Source organism: Fusarium solani, assembly GCF_023522795.1.
Source record: "Fusarium solani strain SB1 chromosome Unknown bctg00000004, whole genome shotgun sequence".
Classification (NCBI taxonomy): domain Eukaryota; kingdom Fungi; phylum Ascomycota; class Sordariomycetes; order Hypocreales; family Nectriaceae; genus Fusarium; species Fusarium solani.
This window is the reverse complement of record NW_027072152.1, coordinates 1896754-1910441: the sequence shown is the minus strand read 5'-3', so window position 1 is coordinate 1910441 and position 13688 is coordinate 1896754. Positions and strand designations below refer to the sequence as shown.

At 51.8% G+C, this 13688-nt stretch overlaps 2 protein-coding genes across 2 annotated transcripts; both read left to right on the top strand.

Moving 5' to 3' along the window:
• Positions 1-5589: 5589 nt before the first annotated feature.
• MRS44_007651 (uncharacterized protein) lies at positions 5590-6869 on the top strand (the record flags this gene model as incomplete). Its single annotated transcript, XM_046276004.2, has 3 exons — positions 5590-5775; positions 5832-5913; positions 5968-6869. 3 exons carry the CDS (start codon positions 5590-5592, stop codon positions 6867-6869), a joined length of 1170 nt encoding a protein of 389 aa, XP_046134341.1.
• Positions 6870-11614: 4745 nt separating this feature from the next.
• Positions 11615-13386, top strand: MRS44_007650 (uncharacterized protein; the record flags this gene model as incomplete). Its single annotated transcript, XM_046276006.2, has 7 exons — positions 11615-11617; positions 11676-11804; positions 12134-12468; positions 12518-12600; positions 12747-12833; positions 12893-13013; positions 13074-13386. 7 exons carry the CDS (start codon positions 11615-11617, stop codon positions 13384-13386), a joined length of 1071 nt encoding a protein of 356 aa, XP_046134344.1.
• Positions 13387-13688: the final 302 nt, after the last annotated feature.

The window sequence follows — 13688 nt, the reverse complement described above, 5'->3', positions numbered from 1 at the left end:
GCGTGCTGGGATGCAGCCTTTGCTTGGAGAACTTTGTTGCTCTTTGGAAATCGCCTGGGATTGACTTGGCGACAGGTTTAACGAGACGTTGCTTCTGATGGCTCCGAGTCCTTAACTTCTTAACCTACTTTTCGACTGTCTATTACCTCGTTATACCGACGAACAGCGAGTTAAGCAAGAGGTCATCGCCAAAGCTATTGCTCACTGGCGAGGTGCAGCAGGCAAGATAAAGTCTCGAGGCATGGCCTGAGAAGGCGGCGACCGAAGCCAATCGACGGACACATGAGAAGGCTAGCTAGCCCGTCTGCAAACAGAAGACAAGGAAGTCACGAGAAGCGTCCCTGATGAGGGGAGGAGGTGAGTGAATACTGGGCAGTATTGAAGGCAGCCGTTATCAGAGATGGGATCACATTCTGGGAATCCCCCTTGGATGCGTGTTGGGATCCCCCACATGGTGGGCGCTTGCTAGTGGTGATCAAAACACCAAACTCGGCTCGGCCATGGGGCTCTGGCCGCGAGTTCGATGTTTTTGGTCACCGCCTGCTAGGCCGATGGTGGAGGCTACGTTATCGAGCAGCCTGATGGAAAGGCCGGGAGCTCGTGTGAGGCCGTCGAACGAGCCTTCAACCCCAAACACTACGGTCCCGAGGCCACTCAACACACCGACGCAGCTCATCCTTAAGAACGAGTTTATCCGGCAGTTCACGAACACGAAAACACGAGGCAATATCAGGTAAGGTCGTGACAGAGACGATGGGAATGTGGGAGCTGACAAAGAGTCGAGAAAACCTTGCGCCCGAACGAGAACCGAGAACCTTTCGTTATCACCTACCGAGGAGGTAGCCACACACCAACACTACTCTGGGCATCTCCAAGGTACCACTCTTGCCTCCTCGCTGTGTGAGAGGATAACTGAACCCGACCAAACGATTCACCCACCACAAGGCTCCTCGACAACACCATCTGAAACCCTCAACAACGATCACGCGTGGCGAAGACAAATTACGAGCATTCGTCCAGCTCAACGAGTGAAGGCGAACCAGGGAAGCCCGTCAAGCACATTGGGACCAAGACAGAGCATATGAAGCACGATCTCTCTCGGGACGGCCAGCCCATGTACAGACATCGGCAAGGAATTTTTCAGGTTTACGCAAACTATTCCTTCATCATAGCTCGCATCAATCAAATCGTACCGATATGAAAAGATTAAAAATATCGACATTGACACCGACATCGACGCTCCCCATAATAACACGAGACAAGTATGCAAAACGGCTACACAAACCTACAACAAGCAACAACTCAAGCTTTCAACCACTTAATGCAAGCAAACATATAATCCCCCCAGAAACAGACAATCTAGAAGCACGGCGGGTTCGAAGCGAGCATCCGAATGTTACAATCGGGACACTTCAACTGCGAATATGGAAAGCCGGGTGCGTCATTGCTGTGTGCTCCATGATACGAAGGCTCTAATCATCAATTCAGATCGTCACAGCGCCATACACGCATATCACCCCGCCACAGCCATAGAGTCATCGTAGTCGTTGATAACACTTCTTCGAGGTCATCTCCAGAGAAATCCTCATCACCAATGCCTGAAGAAGGCGAGCTCGCAAAGTACGTCCACAGTGCGATGAAGAGCAAAGAATCAGGCGCTACTATGGAAAAGCCCAGACGACTAACAAAACAATGAACATGTCAGCACAAAGATGTCAAGTTAAGCACCAAGCACCAAGCCGCTCATGCCAAAGTACCTGTTTGGCAAACTTCTGAGCACCATGAGTTAACAACATGAATGGGGCCTGGCGTGGCCACTAGATCAATGGACAGAGACTCGCCCTGGTCAATAACGGGGCGCAAGAGGGGGTGAATAATATACCAGCTATCCTTATCCCATACATCCGACCTCATGCGCGTGACCGCAGAAAACCAAGGCCCGCCTCGTTTCAACAATAGTGTCAGACTTCTATCGGATACAAGTCATGTCTCTCTTTAGCCTCTCAGGGCATATCCCCACGGCGCGACATCTTTTCATAAGACTCAATTCAACCGACAACGAGTCTCCGACCCCCGGAATGACACTACCATGATTGAGGAATGTGACCCACAGCCTTTTGATGGTCGATATGGCTTCAGACGATCTTCAAATTGCTTAACCGGAGGTGCGAGGTGGGGATGATAACTCGTGTTCATCATGTCGTCGCCGGCTAAATGGTGTAGTCGAACTCGAGCCTGATGTCAAAACACCACCAAATATAACGAAACAGCCTCGCTAAGCACTTGCAACATCAGACAATGCGAGATGAAACACAGGAGACAAAGTCGGAGATAAGGAAAGGGCCATGAGACGTTGTTTATGGAGTTGAGAGTGATCGCCCAGGCAAAGGAGAAGTGGAGGGGAAATGGGATCGGAACGGAAGAAAGAGGGCAATAATGGAAAGAGTGAAAAAGACAAACAAAAATGAAAAGGAGAAGAAGAAAAGGGGAGAGAAAGTGAGGACTCATCCACGATGTGGTTTCACTAACAGGTGAGCATGGCATAAGAAAGGGGTAACAATCCAAGGGATGTCGCAAGTTGTTCACAGGTAGGAGACACTCGAATTTCTCACATTTCGGACAGAAAGGCAACGCGGCTCCAGCGCCAGAGAATGCGCCAGTGATCGGTTAATGGATACAGGGAAAGCGGTCGGAAAAGCTGGGTTAACAACCTCTCCTCTTTCGCCACCCCTAATCGAATTTCTTCTAATTAAGTCGAGACCGCAATTCAGCGTCACAGATCAACCAACTAGTCAGCTTGGGAGTCCACCCACACGACCTTTGAATGTGACAAGACGAGTAGTTTTCGACTTCTCTTGCTGAACCCGTATCAGCCCTATGCTTGCTTGGTGTTGCCCTCAACACGAGAGACTACCTCGACAGTGATCAGACGAACGGCCTGCCCTTCGCCTTCATACCACACCCGTCATATCCAGGTGTCTCGACTTGGGTCGCTCAGATGTCAAGAAAGGCAGCGTCACCTTCAACGACCTTGCCTATGACAAAAACACCAACTGACCAGAGAAATACAATGATCAAAGCATCAAGAAGTACAAGCTGTACAGCGAAACACTCAAGGAAGCGAGATCAAGTCACAGGATAACACGGCTATCCGCGCAGGCTCAACCAAGAAAATATAAAGCCATACAGCTTGAACTGCGACATCGTCCGCGGAGAGGGTAGCAACTTTCGATGAAGGTGACAAGATCAACCCCAGGCTAATTGGGCAACGCTGGCTTCGTATGTCGTTTGCAACACAAACCGAACTGTTCGACAATCCGGCATTCAAAAAGACACTGTCATGCTGCATTCCAGGACTTGACAAGCCACATTTCCAATACCTCGGCTACGCCCAACTTGACCTTCTTGAAACTGACTTTCATCAGGGTCCACAAGAAGCGAGGTAAATGGTGTTCTTTGATGAATACAGAAGCCAACCAGGAGCTCTCTCAAGTTACAATAAAACCCTCCCTCTTCACCATGTTCTTTCGGTCTTTCAGCGACAGGTTCTACACTAAAACTCGGCCTCTCCGATCAGACTTGACCCCTTGTTGTGCCGGTTTGTCCTAGAAGCCTCTATGGACCTACCAACTTTTCATAGCGCCGACGTCCTCCTCGGAAGTGGTCTACTTAATGGTCTGTAGGTAGAAATTCAAGGCCTCTTCATAGGGAATACGCATCATTGCTTTATTTAGGAGCTTAAGTGCCAGAACAAATGCATGTAATCCCAGTTCAGTGCGGTAGCAGATGTGTTTTAAGCCTGACTGGAGGGTATACACTTCTGTTATGTGAGGATATTTCGATAAATCTTCCCCTTACCCATCAACCGTATCGATAATTCCACAAGAAGCTCACTTAAAGTTTCTGATGTAGGTAGAACGAGGGCGACTAGGAACGCCGAGTTTGGACATGAAGAACAATATGAGGATATTTGGTCCGGAATTTCAATCTTGAGATCTCCCGCCTTTGCCTTGTCGCTCGAATGGGGCTCTTGTCCTTAAAATATTTGAACTTAGCGATAGAATGGTGAGTGTTTTTTCTATGAGTATTGGGTAGGAAAGGGATCAGAGGATGGTTGAGCTCAAGCATAGAACCACACATCTAAAACTATGAGCCGGCGATAGAGTATTGAGAATACCAAAGCTTTTTAGCAAGTTTTCGGGATAATACTATTCAATATCAGCTAAACCTATATACAGCATACGTTAGAACCATGCCTGTATAGATCACATCCATTGTGGCATGACTTGCACTTACTCATTGGTATCCATATTTAACTACCCTATGCCACAAATGTGGAATGCTTGGTTGGAGAGTTAGTCATTGTATATGACACATATTGTCGTTTAGCTCTTTAAGATAATGATTCGCTAAAAGCTCAATGCCGGGGATGTTTTGTTTATCTACAGTTCCGTGATGGCCTCAACGTGGTGTTGTCCTCACCTGACCTGCCATTCATCTGACCTCTACCAAGCACCGGTATCGCTTCATGCTCAATGATATGGGACCGGGCCGTGTCTAGGCTAAAAATAAACGTCGCCTGTATTATCAGCCGCGAACATGCGCATACCGATGTTGCCACCGTCGAAAGAGTCGCTTGGTGTCGGCCCTTTGAGAATCGGCCCGGAGGTCCGGTGTCCGGCCCACTTTTCCGGCCCGGGACCGTCCTCTTTAGGAAATCGAATCGGTAGCGTTGTCAATGTGGGACGGAGGGGATCGATGGCCAGATGCCGACCGGATTTTATGTCGGTAGAAGAGGCCATGTAAGCTCGCCCCCTGAGGGAATTCTGATACGCGATTGAATACTCAAGACAAGTCACAGCCTGGTACGAGCAAATCACGGGGCGGCGTCGCTGCCGAGAGTGCAAGAGCTTCGTTCAGGCACACCACACCATCCTGCAGCTCTGAGGCGAATGAAGCGAGGGTCCAATGAAGGCTAGGATTAATCGGTGCTCATCAAGCTTCTTATCTCGCCATGATATCACATATGATCAAAGTAACCCCGCACAGATGAGATAGGAACAATGTCCCGAAAGCTCCAATGTTGAACTTGAGGGATAGTAGATAACATAACCGCCTTGTTCTTAATCGCATAGCAATGCGAAATTCGCACCATTTGCATTTATTAAACCTTCTTTCAACACGGTGTAAGCTGATAAATGTCAGTAGTCCTCCAATCCTTAACGTACAGGGCGGAACTGTCAATTCACAAACATTACAAACAAGTGTCAAACACTAAAAAATGATGACAACAACTAGGAATCTATTCCTTTTCGCTGGGAGGTTCATAATATGTACTTGAATTATGCTTCCTTGCATTCTCTCAATGGCTGGTGTTGTCCATCTCACACACCCCTAGGTAGCGCTCGCTCACCCACGTGCTTTGGCCTCAGCAGCCACCGTCGCTGACGTCAGCTGATAATCTGAGCTCACACTCCAAAATTGAATCCAGTGTGGACATGCCAGTTGGATCTATCAGGAGCTCCAACGCACATTTCTTCTCCCCCTCCAAGCTTCGTTCTCGTCCCGCAAGCTCCGACAGCGACGGCCATGAAACCGATCATTGCCGTCCCCGCGACCTGCGCGCTCGTCTACCGAGCGTGGAGCAGGAACTCGCTGACCCCGGCCGGAATAGCCGTCGCAACCTTGACAGCCATCGCCCACGCCTACCACCCATGGAATCTTCCTTTCGTCCTCCTTTGTGTCTTCTTTTTGGCAGGAACACGCGTGACGCATGTGAGCTTTTGCGCCCGCCGCCATAGACTGACCCTGATATCCTGACGTGGCCGTAGATCAAGGAAGATGTCAAGTCCCACTACACAGTTCCCTCCAAGGGAACATCTGGCGGAGAAGGACCTAGGACGCATGTTCAAGGTAAGTTCCTGAAGCGCTGTACCCGATGGGAGCTAGCTAACCCTTGCGCGCCAGTCCTCGCGAACAGCCTGATGGCCTCGGTCCTCACGATCCTCCACGCGAACCAACTGCGCAAACGAGAAGCCGCCTTCATCGACCCGAATACTCCGGACCCTGAGAGCTCACTGTGTTTCTCCTGGGGCGGCGATCTCCTTGTCGTGGGAATCATTGCAAACTACGCCGCCGTCGCCGCTGATACCTTCAGCTCTGAACTGGGCATCCTGTCCAAGAGCCAGCCCCGCCTCATCACGTCGCCAACACTGCGAAAGGTGCCCCGCGGAACAAATGGAGGGGTCACTCTCATAGGCCTTGGCGCGGGACTTTTGGGGTCCATAATCATCGTCACTGCGGCCATGATGTTCCTACCTTCATGCAGCGAGGAGACGGCACAGAAACCTGGGGGTGGATCGCCATGGTCGGTGCTCGAACGACGCAAGTTTATGGGCTTCATGGTGATCTGGGGCACGTTGGGTAGCGTGCTCGACAGCTTCCTGGGCGGAATGTTTCAGCGATCAGTCAAGGACGTCCGGTCTGGAAAGATCGTCGAGGGGGAGGGCGGCAACCGGGTGCTCGTGGCTGAGTCTGCCGAGGCCATGGCAGCACACTCTAAGAAGAGGGCCGACATCAAGGCGGCCATCATGCATGGGGAAGGTCAGAAGGCGACTGCGAAGTTGGGCGGCTCCGCCATTGCAGACGATGACGATGGTGAAGCTGACGCTGATGTCTACGATCCTCGGGACAAGCACCGCAAGGCAAGTTTTGGGGACGAGCGGCCTTCTCGTGTGGTTGAAAGTGGATGGGATCTTCTCGACAACAATGATGTCAACTTCCTCATGGCCGTCTCGATGAGCGTTGGCGGCATGGCGGTAGCAAGCTGGTACTGGGATGTCCCCATTCAGAGCGTCATGGGTGTGTAGGGCTAGTTGAAAGCGACGTCATCAGAGCTTCTGGTGCATTTCCCGTCCCTCTAGGGCAAGGGGGTCAAGAAATAAACGAGACAACAGAAGAGAAAGAGAGTGACTAAACTCTTCATAATTATTATGAATAAAGTTATATAAAATATAATAAAAAGAATTAAAAAGATATGCCATAATAAAGACAATACTTTAGAGCCTTTTTTCATTATTCTTATTACCATCTTTAGGGGAGAATCAGCTAATAGGTTTATACTGGTGCCTCGTTTCTTCCTTCGACCCGGGTGTAGGGGTACGCTGCCAAGACCAATGAAAATCTCGTGGAAACAACCCGCTGTCGACTGCTGTAGAACTTGACCCATAAACCCGCCCGCTGATTGTCATAAAACTCGGCCCATGATGACAACTAAACCAGCGTTACCCGTCGCCACCTGTGGTGTTGAACCGCACCAAGCACTTGGCCTAGGTTTCGGCAAGGTCAACCCCGGTGAGGCCCCGTCACACCCCCGCCCACCCCGCCCGGGTCTCGGCGTGTTTCGCAGAGTTTTCGGGAGGCAACCCGGAGGGACCTCCGGGCGCACGAATGGCACATGGTGTGTATGTGGTAGCTAGGGAGGTGTAAGACAATGAAGAGCCACGAGGGCACAGCAGCTTAGATCCACTCGATTGGACCTGTTGTGAAATATGAAACAGGCTGTATCGTGCTGATCTCAGTCTCGGACTTGTGTGCTTACTTCCTCTAATTCTTCAACTTGTCTAAGAGGCTCGCTACTCCTCTTCCACAATCCTTTGCTTACGACTCCGTACTCACCTACGCCCGCAGCTCTGAAACCCAGCACCCTGGAATGGGATCCCGAGCATCTCGGCATCTGGGGTAAATGCCGGGATCCAATGCGCAGCCGGCGGATTGGGATTTCCAACCGGCACGATATCTCAACAAGTCAGGACGACCTCATTCGCGCGGGGGTTCTGGAGACGTGATTCCATCACCCAATCTTCCCCGGATTGTCGCGCCCGGTAGAACGGGAAGAGGGAAAGGGAACCGCACCCGTGATCCGAGGATCCAATAGACACGAAGCCTTTACTGATCGCGATCAGTTTGCTCTTTTGTGCAAAGATAGGGAAAGATATCAACAGTAAAACCTGGGGTAAGCCCAGAGGCTAGCGGGCTTTCATTACTCATTTCGTCGTGTCATACCGTCGCACAGGCCTCTGATTGGCCCTGGCTCTTTCTGGGAAGACGAGTTACACGATTGCGGGGAGCCGCAGATCTCCCAGGTGTCCGAGACGACGATGAAGGCGAAAAAGACCGCATAGTATGGAAGTGACCAAAGAGGAAATGGTGGTTAAAATAAGACATGATTCTTATGATGAGTTGCGGTCCTAAACATGTGTAGATAATTGTGTCGATTGCATCTGCGTGGGTCATTCGGTAGGTACCCCCGGTTTAGATGGGGAACTTCGCAGGTGCTGGGGTACGAAAACGTAGCTACGTGCATGTATAACGCGTCCGTGTACCAAGTCATTATGTTTTAGAAATGTATATTCGCCTGCATTTTTCAAGGTAGGAAGAGGCAAACGTGGCTCATTATGAATGCACGCGCGTTGTTTACTCCCCTGTTAATTCTCATGACTGTCAGACACTTGAGGATGTGTCAATTGAGAGTCAAAATGTGCAGGGCGACTTGCAACCCTTGCAACAAGGTCACTCTCTTTCCCTGGTCCCGTGTCCACAGGAGAAAGCAAGATGAACGGTTCGTTACAGGCAGCCGGGCCCAGCTCGGGAATAAAATCTCGACGCCGGGAAAACGGAGGCGCTTCTAGATGAGTTGCCAAGGGGGAAGGGAGGTCGGTCAACAACCCGAAAGATATTCTAGATGAAGGGATCGTGGGTTAAACTAGGAGCTACGGGACCAGATGAAGAAGTTTTTTCCCCGAGGCCGGAGAGCAAGCTTTGGGACCTGACAATCTGGAGTCAAGGTGTACGGAGACGGTCTGGGGAAACGGAAAAAAAAAGACTGGGGGTTCACCCAAAAACTCAGATTTGCTCAGCCCGCTGAGCGATTTTACCCAACCAGGAGCTTCAACGGCTGGCAGCCGTGGCCGTGACAGCCCAAGGTGAGATAACAGGCATTATGCAGAACATCCTTGGGACCAATCAAGGGCCGACGATAAGATTCTGCTGTCCGTCCTGCGTCCTGCGTCCTGGTGTGGCTCCTCTGACTCCAGAGCATGCTTTTTTTGGGGTGGCGTTTGTTGGCGTATCCACGTAGTTGGAGGTGTATGTACCTCCAACTTGTCAAAGTTGATGATTTTTTTTTTAGGATGAGGACGAGCCAAAAAATACTCTAAAATTAAATAAAAAACATCATAAACCTCATAAAATTCATAAATCTTCCATTTGCAGTCTTCTAATTTTTATTATATCTTCATCGGTATTCTTAGAGGAGCATCAACTGATCCTCTTGTACTGGTGTCTCCTCGGTGTGGTACTGTGCATTGGGCCTCTTGGGCCTTGGGTGTGCTTGGAGAGACACCGACTCGTCGCCGGCAGCACCAAGAGGCGGCGGCACAAGGCTTCCGCCTATGGCGATGCGGCGCAGGGTTGGGAACAGGTTGGAACATGTCGAACAAAGAAACAGGGCCTCTTACCCAAACGAGTATAAACCGTCTGGGGCTCAAGCAAACGATTTGGTAACAGAACGGGGACAAACCGGAACCACCGAGCTCAGACGTTCTCAAGAGTCACAGGAACAAGTGAAAGAAGCCCGGACTCTGAAAATAACCAGAAGGAAAGAAAAGAAAAACGACAGGGCAAATTTTTTACAAGGCCAGTCATCCATGGCTCGCATCTGGGAGGGGCTCGAACAGGGCGCTTGTTGGCCATGGCAGGCTTCTGCCATCTGCGATGCGATGCCGCGTGCTTGCGCCTTTCGCTACATGTATGTACATACATGACATTGGGACGTGGGCCAGGGGTAAAAAACAGGGTCCAGAGTTGGATCTCTCGTCGAGGCCAGGAATATCACTGGTTCCTGGGGAACACTGGGGACCGCACAAGGATTTCAAGGTACCGTTGCGTCGTCTCTGGCCGCACAAGCCAGCCTCAGGGCGTCAAAGTCTCTCTGTCTTTTGCCTGTCCCACACTTCAACCCCAGAGTCTTTCTCGCGGGTGCGGGAGCCATTGATAGCCTCGACGCCGTGGTGGGAGGATTTGGGGGGCACACACAATATGGGGGATGGGGAATGGGGGACAGACAGAAGGTCAATCAGATAGCATCGCTATCTCCTGACTCGATCCAAGTGTAATCACAAACTGTCAAGGCTTCACAGGGCAGTTCACTCGGGTCTGCGATGGCTTCGGTCTGGAGGAAGAGTAATTGGCACACGCCGAGTGGACGAGTGAACGGGCTGATCAATGAGCGGAAAGGGCTTCGACTTGTCACCCCACCTTGCCCCTTGCGGGCATGCGGCGGGCACACACACGCACCACAGCTAACTCGACTCTTTAACAGTTTCTGACGATAAGAGGCCCTGGCGCGCGTTGGGTTGGGGTCTTGGATAGGCATTTACATTGGCCGAGGATGGGGGGAACTGATTGCGTTGCGTCTCTGGTCTGGCCTGGTCGTCGGGGATGGGACTCCGTGGGCGAGCGAGTCGGAGGAGGGCGCTTCTAGAGGAATCTCCATCCGCGGTCGTCAATTCTCAGATGACTCTTTTTCAAAATAGAAGCCGAATCGGCACTGTTCACTGCGTCTACAGCATTACAGTTCAGTTAACAATAGGTCGCTGAGCCAACCCGGCCCGGTGGTGGCTGGGGAGGGACCTCGAAGGGGCACCGCCATATGCCGCTGGCGATCTCCGCCGAGCGGCTGTGCGAGTACGGAGGTACATGGATGAGACCCGGCGCACACACCCCCTCGTGAGCAGAGCTCCGCCGAGGCCGCCGCCCGTTATGTCATATGGGTACTCAGCGACTCCCCTACCCGCCTCGGTGTCATCACGAGGCGGCGGTGCCCTGAAGAGAGTAGCTGTCCTGCCGGCAGCAGCATTGACGCAGCCCATTCTTTCTTGAAAACCGGTTGGGGGATGAGGGGCCCCTTGGCTGACCGGAAGACCGCAGGACCGGATATGATGAGAGCGGGCGGTGGGATGCTGCCCGCCGCGCGCACAACGAGATGGGATATGACAGAGAGAAACTGACTCCGAGCCGACTCTTGAATGCGCTCAATTTAGCAGCTTGCTCGGGTTCTGGGCTGGGCTGGTTTCGGGGCGTGGCGAGAGTAATCCCTGAACGGAACGTCGTTACCTTATGGTTTCTCTCTCCCGCGACAAGTACATGTTGGAGAAGGAGGTGTTCTATGTAGAGCTCATGTATCTTCCATGTGCGTGCGGTTTGCGAGGATCCTTACGCCACCCCCCTCCTCCAGGCCCTGCCGAACGCCAATCGCACCCTGTGATGGGCGAAATACCCACCATGGCCGGTAGCAGCCACACCCCTGCATCCGGCCACAGCAAGTCTTATCTTTTGGTGGGCGAAAGAGTCAAGCTGTGCTTGGAGACGGCGGCGCTCAAATCCGTCAACATAAAACCCTCATCCGCCCCGGACTTTCAAACGTTGAATTTGGTCATCCTTCACATTCCCGTCTATTTGTGTGATACGTTTAGTATCAATTCACTTTCTTTCTTCCGGATCTCGCTTGGAATTCTAATCTTTCCCCCCTCACCTCACAAAAACAACCTTCACAATGGTGAGGCTTATCATGTGCCCCTCCTGTTATCGGCGCCCACTAACACCACATGTCACAGGCGACTTCAGCTCCCGTCACCTCGAGGACCGAGACCCTCGCAAAGTATCTCAAGCTCGACCAGAAGGGCCAGATCATGGCCGAGTACGTCTGGGTTGATGCCGATGGCGAGACTCGATCAAAGTCCCGAGTAAGTCTTACTCATTCTCTCCTTTCCGGGCTCCTTTGTCCGGGCTGCCTTCTCCTGTTGCGATGGCGAATCGGCAAGTTTTGGCCACCCGGCCGGACCCAGCGTCATTACGTCGCAGGGTCTTCATCCGAGGCTGAGCAGCGCATTCGCTCTTTCCGGCGTCGCGCCTGCCTTCTGGCCAATGGGACCAAAAATAGCTGCCCGCACACCCCACAAAGTGGGGTATTGCGGGTCCCGATCCGTCGGCCTGGATAAAGCCGGCATTGCCCGATTGAGAAGGAAGCAAGAAACGACGACAATGAACAGTCATACTAATACAATTCTCGCAGACTCTCCCTGAGAAGGAGTACAAGCCCGAGGACCTCCCCGTCTGGAACTTCGATGGTTCTTCCACCCGCCAAGCCCCCGGTGACAACTCCGATGTCTACCTCCGACCTTGCGCCGTCTACCCCGATCCCTTCCGTGGCTCTCCCAACATCATCGTTCTCGCTGAGTGCTGGAACGCCGATGGCACTCCCAACAAGTACAACTACCGACATGACTGCGTGAAGGTCATGGACACCTACGCCGACGACGAGCCCTGGTTCGGTCTTGAGCAGGAGTACACTCTTCTCGGTCTTGACAACCGACCCTACGGCTGGCCCTCCGGTGGTTTCCCTGCTCCGTAAGTTGCATGACATTCTTTTTCGCGAACTCATCTAACATCCTTCCAGTCAGGGCGAGTACTACTGCGGTGTTGGCACTGGCAAGGTTGTCCAGCGTGATATTGTCGAGGCTCACTACAAGGCTTGCTTGTGTAAGTTTTATCCACCCTGAAGCCGCCTACACGTTTGAAATATCCTGCAAATGATAATTTGCGACATGTGAACGCATTTGTCATTCGCGGGAGTTCAATCGCGTCGTGGTGGTGGTCACGTGACACCCCAATCTAACATCACCCAGACGCCGGTATCAAGATTTCTGGCACCAACGCTGAGGTTATGCCTGCCCAGTGGGAGTACCAAGTCGGCCCTTGCCTGGGCATTGAGAGTATGTCCGAAGTTCCCCCGTTTTGCCTCATTTCGTCGCTAACCACCAAAATTTCGTAGTGGGTGATATGCTCTGGGTTTCGCGATTCTTCCTCGCCCGTATCTCTGAGGAGTTCGGCGCAAAGGTTTCTCTGCACCCCAAGCCCATCCCTGGTGATTGGAACGGAGCTGGACTGCACAGGTTAGTCAATTTCATTCATTTTGATCCAGGTTTCGTTGAGATATGCTGACTTTCATCCAGCAACTTCTCCACCAAGGCTATGCGTGCCGAGGGTGGCATGAAGGTTATTGAGGAGGCCCTGAAGAAGCTCGAGCCTCATCATGCCGAGTGTATCGCCGAGTATGGCGAGGACAACGACCAGCGTCTCACTGGTCGTCATGAGACCGGCTCCATCGACTCGTTCTCCTGGGGTGTTGCCAACCGTGGAACAAGTATCCGTGTTCCTCGGGAAACCGCAGCCAAGGGCTACGGTTACTTCGAGGACCGTCGCCCTGCGTCCAACGCCGATCCTTACCGGGTCACCAAGGTTCTCCTTCAGTTCTCTATGGCTTAAGCGTTTCTGTCAAAAGATTTTTACGACGACTTCGTCTTACATGGTTAATGGCGTGAGGTTTGGGATACTATTACATAGATAGCATGACAACTGGTCCAGCGAGATCCAGTAATTTCAACGATCACTGATTCAAACAAAACAACGTTCCCTCACCTCAAATGTGCCTGTGAAACAATAGCCACGGCCGGTTACGGCCGTGGCGCATACGCTTAACCGCTGAATGCAACAGGAACTATCTTGCGACGTTTTTGCAGGGCTCAAATGCACGATCCTGAATATCATGCATGCTCTTTTCACTCTAT